Here is a 13526-nt window from a genome sequence, read left to right as displayed (position 1 = left end):
GGAATTCTCTCAGGAGGATCAGATTCAATACTAATTCCCATGGTCAATTGTTTCTGTTTTCTGCAAGGGAGAGAATACTGACCATTTGAAATCCTCTTTGTAGGTAACTTCAATTCTCTCCAATTGCAAGTCTCTCCTGAGTCAAAATTTAAGTCCGAAGTCTTGGGTCCACCTTGGACTGCAGGTGCTGCTCGCTCACTTTCCTTGCCCTCATTCTGAACTCCAGAAGCTGCTCTCACTCATTTATGCTATTTTCTTTCTTCCACGAGAAATGGAATATAGGTTTTTAACCTCACCTCCCTCTTTACAAAATGTTGAGTGGGTCGGTGGGTACAGGAGTGTTTTTAGTTTACTGTACAAAATTAAGCTCGACCTTTCCTGGAAAAACTGATCTAGTCTTGATATAACTAGCATTTATATCTACCTGGTCCAAAACAACAAACTTCAAAGTTATATACAGTTCCCAATAAAGTAAAAGTTTCATCAGTACTACCAAGAACTCAGAAGAATACACAAACAAGTTTGGCAAGGATTTATTAGGAAGCTTATTAGTCACAGTGAATAAAAAGCCATGACAAGAACTGAGATCTCCAAATTCTGGCACTTGCCTTACAACACTAGCTAGAAGCTAATAAACAATGAGGATGTCCCAAGGGGAATCTTACCTAAGGCCCAATCTTACCTGGACCAGATACCCACAAACATAGAAATGCGATGCCCATGCTCTCCCCAGACTGCTTACCTAGGCAGTAGGAAAGAAGACCTTCTCCTCAAGCTATTAATTAAGCATCCTCAGGAGAGGCCTGCTCTTCCAGCTATAACCATGGCACACTAGTGCATGACAGACAACTCCAAGCTGAGCAACTTGACAAGAATGCTAAATGATGACAGGGAGAAGGAGCAAGCAGGGACAGGTATTTCTAGTTGGAGACCTTCCTGATGGCTAATACAAACACAATGCTGAGGCTTCAGAAAGTTTACTGCAACCCAGGAACAGTTGCCATTAAAAAAAAAAAGTCACACAAAAAATCCTGCCACAAAGTAAGACACTTGAAATCCCATGGCCACACTGACTGGAAAGGCAGGCATTATCCATGACTGCCAGATACTGACCAAACCAAGACCCCATTTCTACGGGGCCCTAGAGAACCATGATTGTCCCCCGACACCCACACAACCCTCCCGGTGGTGTGGTGTCTTCCACAGGCCAGGTTTCTGCAGTAAGCCCCAAGGACAAAGTTTGGCAGAGGCTGTGGCAGTCAACTCTCTCTGGAGCCCCATCTTTGTCCTTCTCAATAGGCTGTCACACATCTTCACTGACACAGGGCCTCCATGGGAGCCTTGACCAGCCCCTAGGAAATGAAGTGTGTCTGTGGGGTAACCTGATGGACCTTGTGGTCTGCTGGGTTGGCCGATGCTTCATAATTGCAGATGGTTACCTCATGTCGGCGAAACTGCAAGAAAATTAAGATGCTAGGTCAGCTGGCTACTTTCCAGATGACACACTGCAGTAGTCCTTATTCAGGTCCATTTCTAGAAGTCATCATCTAATCTCTTCCCCGTTCTGATACTTTTTATCTTGAGAAGATTGCAAAGATCATTATCAATAATTCACCCCATAACTAAGAAGCATCATTCCCCCACTATATTGGAGGCACCATGAGAAAAGGACCTTCTCTATCTTGTTTATCATCTTATCTCTGATGCCTGGAACAAGAAAGACGCTCAGAAATGTTGAATGAGTGCTTGCTTCAGCAGCACATAATATACTAAAAATGTTGAACAAAAAAAACATTGAAGGAAACAATTTTAAACTGAAAAACTGAATTGATATCAACTGTATTATTTCAACCCTCTTAAAAATACCTATCTATATAGCCTCTCAAATGACAAGGGCAGTTCAAAGCGATGAACCAAGAAAAATTATAAACAGACCGAGAGCAATCAATGTCTCAATTTGCTCTTTTTCCTTTTTTTAAAGCTCTCACTACCACATCATGAAGATATATATACATACATATACTGGAGAGGGCAACGTTTCCAATCCCATCTTACCTCAGTCCATTCTCCTCTCAGGCCAATATACAAGACCTTTGTGGTATCTGCTCCAAAGTTTTTTGAAATATGAATTGAGAGATGATAGACACTTGAAAAACGAGATATTCTAGAAGATGAAGGAGTGGGGAGAGAAGACAGGTTAGAGTTCAATTAGCATCTCACTACAATTTTAAAACAACAATTCCAGCTCCGACTTGTGGTAAAACCTAGGCAAATGTCACAGAACATTATTGGGGTCTTGTGTCTCATTCTTATCCTTTGGAAAAGCAATTAATTCCGTGAACATTTACCTAGCGTTTGCCAGATCCTGTCCAAGGCAATAGGGGTAGAAAAGTGAATCAACACTGCCCCTATCCTCAAAGGGCAGGATTAAGAAATGCTGTATGGCCGAAACCGGTTTGGCTCAGTGGATAGAGCGTCGGCCTGCAGACTGAAGGGTCCCAGGTTCGATTCCGGTCAAGGGCATGTACCTGGGTGGCAGGCACATCCCCAGTGGGGGGTGTGCAGGAGGCAGCTGATCGATGTTTCTCTCTCATCGATGTTTCTAACTCTCTATCTCTCTCCCTTCCTCTCTGTAAAAAATAAAATATATTTTAAAAAAATAAAATAAAAAAATAAAAAGAAATGCTGTATGACCAAGCAGAGATTATAACTCGAGCAGCGTTGACCTCACCTTGGGAAATGAGAAATAAGGTGGTCACATGTAACTTGACCTTATAAGCCAACCATGCACAGAGGAATTCTGAAAACATCTTTCCTAAGGCCATCCTAGGAATGCATTCAGATCTGCCAATTGCTTACAAGTTAACAAATCTGTGGCTTGCATCGAATCTCTGCCAAAAATTGGCCAAGCCAAGGATCACATTTCCTCCACTGTTTTAACCTGTTTCTGATGCTAAGTGGGCAGGAGATGGGCCAAGAATAAATTGCAAGCCCAGCAAGCACTAATGCACATATGCTCATTGTAGATGAGGAAGTGCCTGTTGGTCCTCAGAAGCCACAGAACACCTGAAACCTATATAATTTTATTAACCAATGTCACTCTTGTAAGTTCAATTTTAAAAATAAATAAATCTTAAAATTCAAAAAGTAAAGAAGCCACAGAGAATGGAAGATAGACCCAGTGCTTACTTTGTAGCATATTCTAACTCTCCTGTAGGATCCCGGTTCAAACTAAAGGTCTGATCTGGCTCCCTGTCCGTGTCATCAAAGGACATCTGTGGAATGTTCTTATACCTGAGAAAGGAAAGGAAGGAAAATAAAGAAATGTGTATCACCATATTTTTAAGTTTTTCAAAACTTACTACTGACAACTGCCTTCAGTTCTACTACCAAAAAGAGATCAAATTTTGGAAATGGCATTTTTTCAAAAATATCTTTAATCCAACAAGAGCTGAAAATTGCAACATAAGCCAATGGCATCTTTGAGTGGGTTAGGATCACATGAGAAGCAATACACAAAGAGATAGCTCAAACTAGGTCACATGCCTCAAAAGCATGGAGAAAATAAGCGACTCAGCACATTCAGACCATGCCCAGGATGTTTAATAAAACAGCTCTCTCATGGAGGGGGGAAATACTTTGGCAGAAACATATTAAACGGTTAAAAGATAGGATCAGGCAACCCACTGCTCAAGCATTTTTTGTGTCCAAATTCCACTATAGGGCTCAGTTGATTGGAGCATTGTCCCACACACCAACCTGGCACACACCTAGGTTGCAGGTTCAATTCCTGGTCAGGGTGCATGAGGCACACAACTCATTCTAAGCTCTATATGTTTTATACCATTTAATTCTCTCCACAATCTTATGAGATTTATACTATTACTACTGCCGTTTAACATATGAGGAAATTGAAGTTTAGAGAAGACAAATACCAAAGTCATGAATACAGCTAGCAAGTAGTACAGACAGAATTTGAACCCAAGCATTTATTCCAGAGCCCACTCGTAACCACAGTACAACATGAATGTCTAGTCTTCTCAATCCAATCCATCTCCCACATAAATAGGTCTCCAAAAGCATTAACTCAAACATACTGTTTTCCTAAAATGATTAAATATGTGAAGTTGCTTTCAAATTCATGTTCCTAACATTAAAAAATAGTGTTGATTTCTTAAATATGTTTTATATTGATCAATTTTATTTTAAAAAATATATTTCTTTAAAAAATGTTTTTATTGAATTTCAGAGGAAGGGAGATGGATAGAGAGAGATAAATACATCAATAGGCTGCCTCCTGTCGCCCCCTACTGGGGATTGAGCCTACAACCCAGGCAAGTGCCCTGACCTGTGGTTCATGGGTCAATGCTCAACCATAAGAAGACATTTTTTGTAAAATTCTTCTGATATTTGTTTCTTCAATATTCTAAAAGCAATTTTCTCTTCTTTTAGGCAAGTTGTTAAAAAGAGAGTACTAGTCCTGGCCGGTGTAGCTCAGTTGGTTGAGTGTTGTCCTGTGAACCAAAAAGGTCGCCGGTTGGATTCCCAGTCAGGGTTTGATTTCCTGTCAGGGTCCAATCCCCTGTTGGGATGTGTGTGGCTTATCCTGATGTTACGCTCTCACACTGACGTCTCTCTCTCTCTCTCTCTCTCTCTCTCTCTCTCTCTCTCTCTCTTTCTAAAAATCAATGAAAACATATTAAAAAAGGGGCGGGCGGGGGGGGGGGCACACACAAAAACACAAAACAAAAACGGAGGGGGGTATTACCAGCTCTGGTGGCAACAGACCCAGTGTTCCAAGATATATATATAATTCTACTAACGAAAGGCCACACAAACTCAAATGGACTAACTCCATGTCAGCGAAGCACATGGAAAGATTATATGTAACTGTATGAAATTTTGAAGCTAAACGCCAAGAGTAGAATCATTTGAGATCTGCAGCTGGGTCATTAAGAAAACTGCAAAGTCATCAACAACTGGCGTTTAATAGGATCTCTCTGAATGAGTGGTGCCAAGGAAGCACTTTGAAAAAGAGACAAGCTGTCGGTCTTGAAGATGCTTAACTAAAACAGTCGTTAATTCAGGAAGAGATAAGTATATTCTGATGCAGAACAAGACTAACATTATTTCAAGGGCGGGGGGAGGGGATATTTTAGCCAGTAAAAAGAAAGAATTACATTATTCTGGAATAAAGTAAAACCAGAGGAAAGAGAGACAGCTAGCAGCTTCTTGGGGGCATAAGCCCTTAACACTTACAGTCTCATCTCGGAGGGGTGTGAGTCATCATCCTCTCCCATTATAATGATGCCTTTGAGCTTGACGTTGCCTGTAAATCTGCCAGAAACGCAAAAGAGATGGCTGTCATCCTGGGTTTGAATCTGGGCTGACGCCAGGCCAGACCCTTCCCCTTTCTGGGCTTCCGTTCAAGGGTCAACTTGTGCTAGGTCCTTTCCAGGATCCTGTCTGCCTCTGGCATTGTGCAGCGCTAAGAAATGTGCCTTGACTTTTCAGTAATCTTTTTCGCCGGCACCAAGAAATCTGTGATGCTTTTCCTCCTCAGACCCACCACGGCCATTTACCCCATTTCTAGACACTGCTGGTTCTCGACACAACCAACGCACGAGTCCCGAGAAGGCAACCGGGTATTCCGCCCGCCGGAGGCCAGCACCGCGGAGATACTTACGGAATATTAAACAGAAGCTCTTCATCTGCATCACTTTCAACAAACTGGAGGGGGCGGGGAGGGGGGAGGAGAAAGCAACAAACATTTGCTGAGAGCCTACAATTTCAGGTGTCTAACCCTGTTCTACAACCAGAGTGCAATGCAAAATAGCTAACCTCCTTCGGTTTTTCCGCACTTAATAATATTAATAACTTGATGGCCACAGACCATCCAACCACCGGGTTCTTAATGGGGAGCCCAGGAATGAACTTCCCGGGCCGACTAGCCCCCGAAATTGTGCGCAAAGATCTGAGCCGATGCGGCCCTCGCCTTCCCAATGGCTCCGTGGCCCACACTGCGAAACGCTCCGGAACGGGTAGCAAGCTTCCTCTCCCCCAGGCTGGCCTCCAGGTGATAGCATCCGGCGGCCAAATGGTAGGGAAAGAAGCCCTCCTGGCCACCCTCCCTCACGACCCACCGAAGCCCCGGGACAGAACGTCGGCTGCGCCCCTCTCCCTCTCTGGGCCTCAGTTTCTCTATCTGCAAAATGGGGAGACTCGACCCCGTTGGGCTCCCGCGGGGCTAAGCAGAGATGGGCACGGGAACGCGCCTCCCAATCGGGCCGTCGCTGTTTCTAACTCCGGGAAGGCGGCTGGCGGCGCAGACGGGCGGCCCGCGGCCCCGGGAGGCCCACCTTGGAGCGGTCGGTCCGCTCCTCCCACGGCTTGAAGACGCCGCGGCCGCTGCCCTCGCGGCTCTCGTTGAGGCACTGCAGCCGCTCCAGGTCGATGCGCAGGTACAGGCCGTAGGCCAGGCCGCGCTGCTCCGGCGGCTCCTCGCGCTCCGCGGCGCAGCGGCAGCCGCCCCCGCCGTGGCTGTGGCCGTGCGACATGGCGACGCCGCCGCCCGCGCGTCCCCTCAGCCCCGCCGCCGCCGCCGCCGGTCGCACCGCGCTCCCTCCGCACTGGCCGCCAAGCGCACCGCGGCCGCCGCGTCGTAAAAGGCGCCCCTGTGCGGCGCATGCGTCCTGGCAGCAGGGGGCGGGCTCGGGGAGGACTGACGTTTGAGCAGCGCTTCCAGGTGCCCGGGAATCCCTGTTGCTTTTTTTTTTTTTTTAAATCCCGGAGACGAATGCTGTTGCGAGCCCGGTTCCCCAGACGTGAACGGAAGGGCAGAGGCGCGAGGCCGGCGTTCCGAGTGCAGGGCGGCGCCGGGTGCCGAGTCCTCCCCCGGCTTAGGCTAAGTCTGCGCCCGGCTTTTACCGCCCGCGCCCGGGAGCGGCGGCGGGCGCGTGCGCGGAGATAAGGCCCCGAGCGGGAGACGCCGCTATCGCCGCCTCGCAGGTGCACGTTGGGCGCGTGGACGTGACAGACCCGCTCGCCGCCGCTTTCTTCACGGCGGGCTGGGCGGGCGCGAGCCTGCGCCGGACGGGCGGCCGGACCTGAAGACCAGGCCGGAGCCGGCTCCTGGCGGCGTGACACCCGGAGCAGGTCGTTTCCCCGCCCTGAGACTCGGTCCTCGGCTGTCAGGGGGAGTGAGGATATCCGTCCCGAGGATCGCAGTGAGTGAAACAGCGCACCTAGAAGAACCCGGCCGGGGGCGGGCACGCGGGAGGCATTCGGGAGCGGAGTCGGGTCTTCCTTCACATCCCCGAGCGGCCGCTCACCCGCCGGGAGGCCCCGGGTTCACGGTCCCACCTCACCCGGTGCAGCGCCCCGACTGGACTAGAGGACCCGGCAGTCCCCTCCCCGGGTGACAGTTGAGAGCAGTTCCTCACAGGCCTGGCTGCCACCCATGTAAAGGTTTCAAGTCCGTTGCAGTGGTTCTCAACCTTCCTAATGCCGCGACCCTTTCATACAGTTCCTCATGTTGTGGTGACCCCCAATTTCATTGTTACAAGTTGAACATAATTAAAGCATAGTGATTAATCACAAAAACAATATGTCATTTTATATGTGTTTTCCGATGGTCTTAGGCTACCCCTGTGAAAGGGTCGTCCGACCCCCAAAGGGGTCGCGACCCACAGGTTGAGAACCGCTGGTTTAGAGGCATCTGACCAGAATATGAGAGTCAGAACATATCACACGTTTTTAAGTCCCAGTTTATGGAACTTTGTTTCAGTTCTGGGTTTGTGCACCAGGTGCAGCCTAAACATGTGTTTCATATTGTGGACTGAAGTCAAAATAATTGAAAGCCACCGTTTAGAGTTGAAATGATTTGGGTTTCAGGATAGAATGTGTTCTTACCCCTTGGCGGGGGTGAAAGGACAGGATGGAGAGAGTGATGGGCTGGTCTGGGTTTCCCCTGCGCTTCCCTTCGGGATCTGGAGCATACAGACAAGATGAGGCTGGAGCTACAGACAAAATATCCAGATGGTCGCGTTCCATTCAGAAATACTTTGATGCCCCAGTTCAGCTCCTTGTGAAATAGGCAAACGTGGCTCTGGTTCAGCTTAGCTCAGTGTCATGAATTAACCCTGCTTTCACATCACAGTTTCAGGCAAGGGGGTTGGCATGTGGTGGCAGCTTAGTAAATGTCTAATTGAATGACACACTCAGCGGCCTTTCTCTGCAAATATTGTGGCCCACTGCAGGGCTAACACAGGCCTTACTGAGGACTTCTCCCTTTGGCTTCTTTGTCATTTGCATCATTGTCATCCTTTACCCATTTATTGAGCATGATGGGCCAGGCCTTGTGCTAAGTTATCTGTCACATCTCAGTTATCTGTCACATAAATCCTAGCGGTGAATGCTAACTCTAAGAGATAGGTAGTGTTACCCACTGTTATCTCCCACTTGAAGATGAGGAAAACTGAGGCTGAAACAGGTGAATTAACTTGCTCCAAACCAGATAAGTTGAGGAACTAACCAGGCTTTGAGCACATCCTGTGGTTCCCCAAAACGAAAGATTCGCAGGAAGTAAATATGTTGTATCAGTTAGTTTATGCTGTGTAACAAATCGCCCCAAAACTTAAAAGCTTTAAACAACAAGCATTTCTTATTTCTCATGATTCTGTAGATTGCCTGGGAAGTTCTTTTCTGAGCCAGTTGGCTTGGGCTAGGTAGTTTGGAATGGCCTCACTCGCATAGCCAGTTGATATTGGCTGTCACCTGAGGTGATGGACCACATGTCTCCAGCAGGCTACCTGAGCTTAGTCATATGGCAGCAGTTGTAGAGTTCCAGGAGCAAGAGAGGGAAGATCCAATTGCACAGGCACTTTTTAACTCTCGGCTACTGTAATTTTTGCTAATGCCCCTTCAGACAAAACCAGTTTCATTGGCGAAATCCAAATTGAAGGGTGGATAGACTTCACCTTTTGAGTGGAAGAACTGAAAAACACTCTGGCTTCCCCACCCCAGTATACCCGAGTTCTCATGTACCCTGGTTCATAGATTGACGCACAACCACTGAACCATGCTGGCTGTGCCCGAGTTATCTTTTGTTGTGTAAGAAATTACTTCCAGATTTATTGGCTTAAAACATCTCTCTCACAATTTCTGGCTTAGTTGGGTGGTTCTGGCTCTGCTCTCTCATGAGCCTGAAGTCTTCTGAGACTTTGACCGGGGCTGGAGGATCCACTTCCAGGATGTGCACCCACATGGCTGGCGTTGGAGCAGGCTCTTGGCAAGAGGCCTCAGTTCCTTGCTAAATGAACCTCTCCTTGGGACTGCTTGCGTGTCCTCAGGACATGGCGGCTGGCTTTCAGCAGAGCAAGGGACACAAGAGAGAGCAAGGTAGAAGCCACAATGTCTTTTATGGCCTAGCCTTAGAAGTCACGTACTGGCGATTCTGCAGTATCCCATGGACCCACAGGTCAGCCATACTCAAGGTGTGAGGGAACCACCGAAGGGTGTGGACACCGGGAGGTCGAACTCACTAGAGGCCACCTTAGAGGTGGCTACCACTCTGCCATACATGTTCAGTGACTACTAAAAATGCCTTCCTTCTCATGTTTATTTGGTAATTTGACTGAGGATTCAATTCCCTACGAATTTTGAAGGGATTTCTCTGTTTTCTTCTAGCTTTGAGAAGTACAATGTTATTCTGATTCCTGGTTCTTTGTCTGGGTTTCCCCTCAGTTCCTTTCTAGAAGCTTTTAAGACCTTCTCTTGGTAACCTAGTATTCTGACATGTGAGGATGTTTGTGGCTCTTCTGTCATTTTGTGCCAGATACCTAATGGACCCTTCTAGTTTAGAAACTCTAGTTACAGAACGTGGGCATACAGGTTAGGACATCTGCTTGCATGTGCACGAGGCCCCTTGCAGGGAAATATTTAAGGATATGACGAGAAGGGGGCGGGGCAAGGGTCCTGCTCTCCCCTGTTCTCCACTGTCTTCTAGTACAGAGTTCCATGAGACTCAGAAATTTGAATGTGGCCTTCCAGCTCATTGTGAAGGTTTATTTGTCAAGGTAGCAGAATAGGCAGTATTTTATTTCACATTTTATTAGCTCCATTTATAATTGTTAAGTATGCTTCCTTTTGTACTCACTACCCAGTCCCACAAATATTAGGAATGGCCTGCTGGGCAAGTTGCTTAGCTTCTCTAAGCTTCAGATTTGTTGTACATAAATGGGAATAAAATTACCTACTTTGAAGGGTTTTATTATGAGGGTAATATGAGATAATGCATGAAAAATGTTTGGGCTGATGGGAAAAGGTTCAATAGTTGTCTATCGCTATTGCCGAGCAAGCCTTCCACTTCAGCGCCCCCGTCTGGTTGGGTGGGAAACAGCAACTACTTAGAAGGCTGAATTTGGAAAAAACTGCACTTAGCTGATTTGGGAACAGCCTTAGCCTCTGTTGTTTGGCCTGCTGCTTCGTTTGCACTCCTATATTTGTCTGAAAACAAATGGGAGTCTCACTGACTTCTGGGACTAGTCTGGGCAGGTGGGAAGAGCTTCCATTTTTTTTCCCCTCCTACTTCCAGGATCCATCTGCAAACATTTCCTTACTCAAGTACTGAATTTGGCCCTGGCCGGTGACTCCACTTGTTGCCGGGGGCGGGGGGGGGGGGGGGGGGGGGGGGGGCGTGTGCAGGAGGCAGCTGATCAATGTTTCTCTCTCTTCCTCTCTCTCTCAAATCAATAAAAACATTTTTATTTTTAAAGAACTTAATATGGCCCTAGACAGTTTGGCTCAGTGGATAGAGCGTTGGCCTGTGGACCAAAGGGTCCCAGGTTTAATTTTGGTCAAGGGCACATACCTTGGTTGCAGGCTCCTCCCAGGCTCGGGAACTGGTCGGGGCTCATGCAGGAGGCAACCAATTGATGTGTTTCTCTCACATTGATGTTTCTCTTTCCCTCTCTTCTACACTCCCTAAAAATCAATGGGAAAAATATCCTCAGATGAGGATTAACAAAAATAAATGATTTATTTAATAAAAACACCAAAAAACTGAATTTGTATCCATTTTGCCATATTGCTTATCTCCATGAGGCTAAAACACTTTTGAGGCAAACTGAAGAATATAGTAATGATAATAGCTAGTATGCAAATGGTACTGATAATGTGTCAAGCACTGTCCAGAGGGCTTTATGTATACGTGTATTTTTTAATCTTTACAACTACAAGTGTCCTATTATCATCTCCATTTTATAGATGAGAAAACCAGGGCCCAGGAAGGCTAAGTAACTTGCCAGAGGTCACACAGCTGGTTAATAGTGGAACTAGGATTTGAACACAGGCAGTAGGCCTCCAGAGTCTGTGTTCTTGCCACATTGAGCCTTCTCTAAATATTAATATTGAGGCCCAGCCCAGTGTGGCTCAGTGGTTGAGCATCAGCCCATGAATCAGGTCACTGTTGAATTCCCAATCAGGGCATGTGCCTGGGTTTCAGGCTTGGCCCCCAGTAAGTGGTGTGCAGGAGGCAACTGATCAGTGAGTCTCATCATTGACATTTCTTTCTCTCCCTCTCCCTGAAATCAATAAAAACAAATTTAAAAAATATATTGAGTACTTACTGTGTGCCAAGTTGAGACTCTGGAGCTCAGGCTCTTAACCACCATGTTGTATTTGGGTTACCTTGGACAAATCCTTTTCCTCAGAACTTCAGTTATAACAATCCTATATAATAAAAGGCTAATATGCAAATCGACCAAACAGTGGAACGACGGGTGGCTATGACGCGCATTGGCCACCAAGGGGCAGACACTCAATACAGTCCACAGGGGGAGCACCACTCAGCCAGAAGCCGGGCTCACAGCTGGTGAGTGCAGCTGTGGTGGCGGCAGCCTCTCCTGTCTCTGCGGCAGCACTAAGGATGTCCCACTGACAGCTTAGGCCCGCTCCCCGCAGGGACTCCCCCAAGGGCTCCCAGACTGTGAGAGGGTGCAGGCTGGGCTGAGGGACTCCACCTCCCAGTGCACGAATTTCATGCACCGGGCTTCTAACCCTTTAATAAATGCCCATTCCATGTTGGCTATTTCACCTAATTCATCACCAACATCCTGGCTAGCATGTCCTGAGCTCTTTTTATGTGCCAGGCACTTTTCTAAGCACTTTACGTGTTTTACTCATTAGATCATTGTATGATAGCTCTGCAGGGTTGACCCACAGAGAAGTTAAGTGACTTGCTCAAGGGCTCACTTCTAGGAATTGTGGGATTCAAGATTGGGTAGCCTTGTGATTATCCAGGGCACTGTGGTTGCCTTTGGAGTCTTTGGTGGGCTCTTAGCAAATCAGTTGTGTCCAGGCACATGGATGAACTGTACTTTCCTGTCCCCTTGAATTTAGCTGCAGCCAATGATATAGGATGGAAATGATGGGTCACTTCTGGACATAGCTTAGGGGCCAACCTGAAACTCTGTTTGAGAAACACAGGTATAGCTAGCTATGTACAATTTTGATGACCTGAACTTTCCTCATACTCCTCAAAGTTTTTAAAAATAATACAGTAGGCATCACAGAAAGAGAAGTCTGTGGACCTATGAAGACAAACTGTCTATGTCACCATTTAGCCAATAACCAGGGAGAGACTCAAGTGGATGTGGAACGCTAGTGGAGAAGCCCTGTGAAGGGGGCATCTGTCAAGGTGATTAGCCAGATGCTAACAAGGATTCTTCTGGGTATCAGTTACATGCAGCAGACAAAAAAACCATTCTTAGAAATGATCAGGGCCTGGCCTGGGCATCTTCTGCATTGGAGTCAGCCTTGCTGCAAAAGCCTTGCTTTGGGTATGTCTGTCTGATTATGAGATAGTTAAATGTGACTGAGAATGTGTGCTTGGGGTCAGGTCAACACACAGCATCACTGCTCACTGATTGTGTGACCCTGGGCACGTTCCTAATTTCTCTGTGCTTCAGTTTTCTCATTTTCAAAATGGGGCCATGACCACCTACCTTGTGGGGTCATTGTGATAACGGAGACAATGTATACAAGACAGAGAGCTGCTTGGCACATGGTAGGTGCATAACCAGCAGGGCCAGTTACTCTTACCTGAGTGCCAGACTTGATTGTGTCAGTCTAGTCCAGGGTCTAATACAGGTCCAACGGCTCAGCAAATGATGAATTAATAAGGGACTAAGGGCTAACTTACAAACTCTGGATAAAGTCATCAGATACCATGTTCCACAATTAACTTCAATGCATATTAATTTCTAATAGTGAGAATTAGATCCAACAAAGAACTGCAGAAAGTAAGTCTAGACTATATATATATCCAAAATGCCTTCTTTAGGAAAGAAGCGGTAGTAAAACTGTGTTGTTGTGAGATGTAGGTTTAAGGTAAGATCCAACCCACTGGATGTATGCAGGGGCTGAAACCAAGCCCTTGACTCCATTAGCAACTGCTGAAACTCCAGCAGCTCGGCCCATTCTCACGCGAACGGCAGGTTCTCATTAATTCCTTGTTGGCGTGATCT

General features: G+C 46.8%; 1 protein-coding gene across 1 annotated transcript; it reads right to left on the bottom strand.

Moving 5' to 3' along the window:
- Positions 1-517: 517 nt before the first annotated feature.
- Positions 518-6586, bottom strand: PITHD1 (PITH domain containing 1). The gene is made up of 6 exons (XM_036347966.1): positions 6360-6586; positions 5687-5730; positions 5260-5337; positions 3190-3294; positions 2056-2164; positions 518-1454 (listed from the first exon to the last, which is right to left on the bottom strand). Exons 1-6 carry the CDS (start codon positions 6555-6557, stop codon positions 1353-1355), a joined length of 636 nt encoding a protein of 211 aa, XP_036203859.1. The 5' UTR covers positions 6558-6586; the 3' UTR covers positions 518-1352.
- Positions 6587-13526: the final 6940 nt, after the last annotated feature.

This window comes from Myotis myotis, unplaced genomic scaffold, assembly GCF_014108235.1.
Source record: "Myotis myotis isolate mMyoMyo1 unplaced genomic scaffold, mMyoMyo1.p scaffold_m19_p_2, whole genome shotgun sequence".
NCBI lineage: Eukaryota > Metazoa > Chordata > Mammalia > Chiroptera > Vespertilionidae > Myotis > Myotis myotis.
The sequence above is the reverse complement of the archived record's forward strand: the minus strand, read 5'-3'. Positions and strand labels throughout refer to the sequence as shown.

Coding starts and splice junctions, on each gene's coding strand:
- PITHD1 (XM_036347966.1), bottom strand. CDS start 6,557: ATGTCGCACGGCCACAGCCACGGCGGGGGCGGCTGCCGCTGCGCCGCG. Junction 5,731..6,359: donor AGCGGACCGACCGCTCCAAG/GTGGGCCTCCCG, acceptor CGCCCCCTCCAG/TTTGTTGAAAGTGATGCAGA. Junction 5,338..5,686: donor GAGCTTCTGTTTAATATTCC/GTAAGTATCTCC, acceptor CGTTTCTGGCAG/ATTTACAGGCAACGTCAAGC.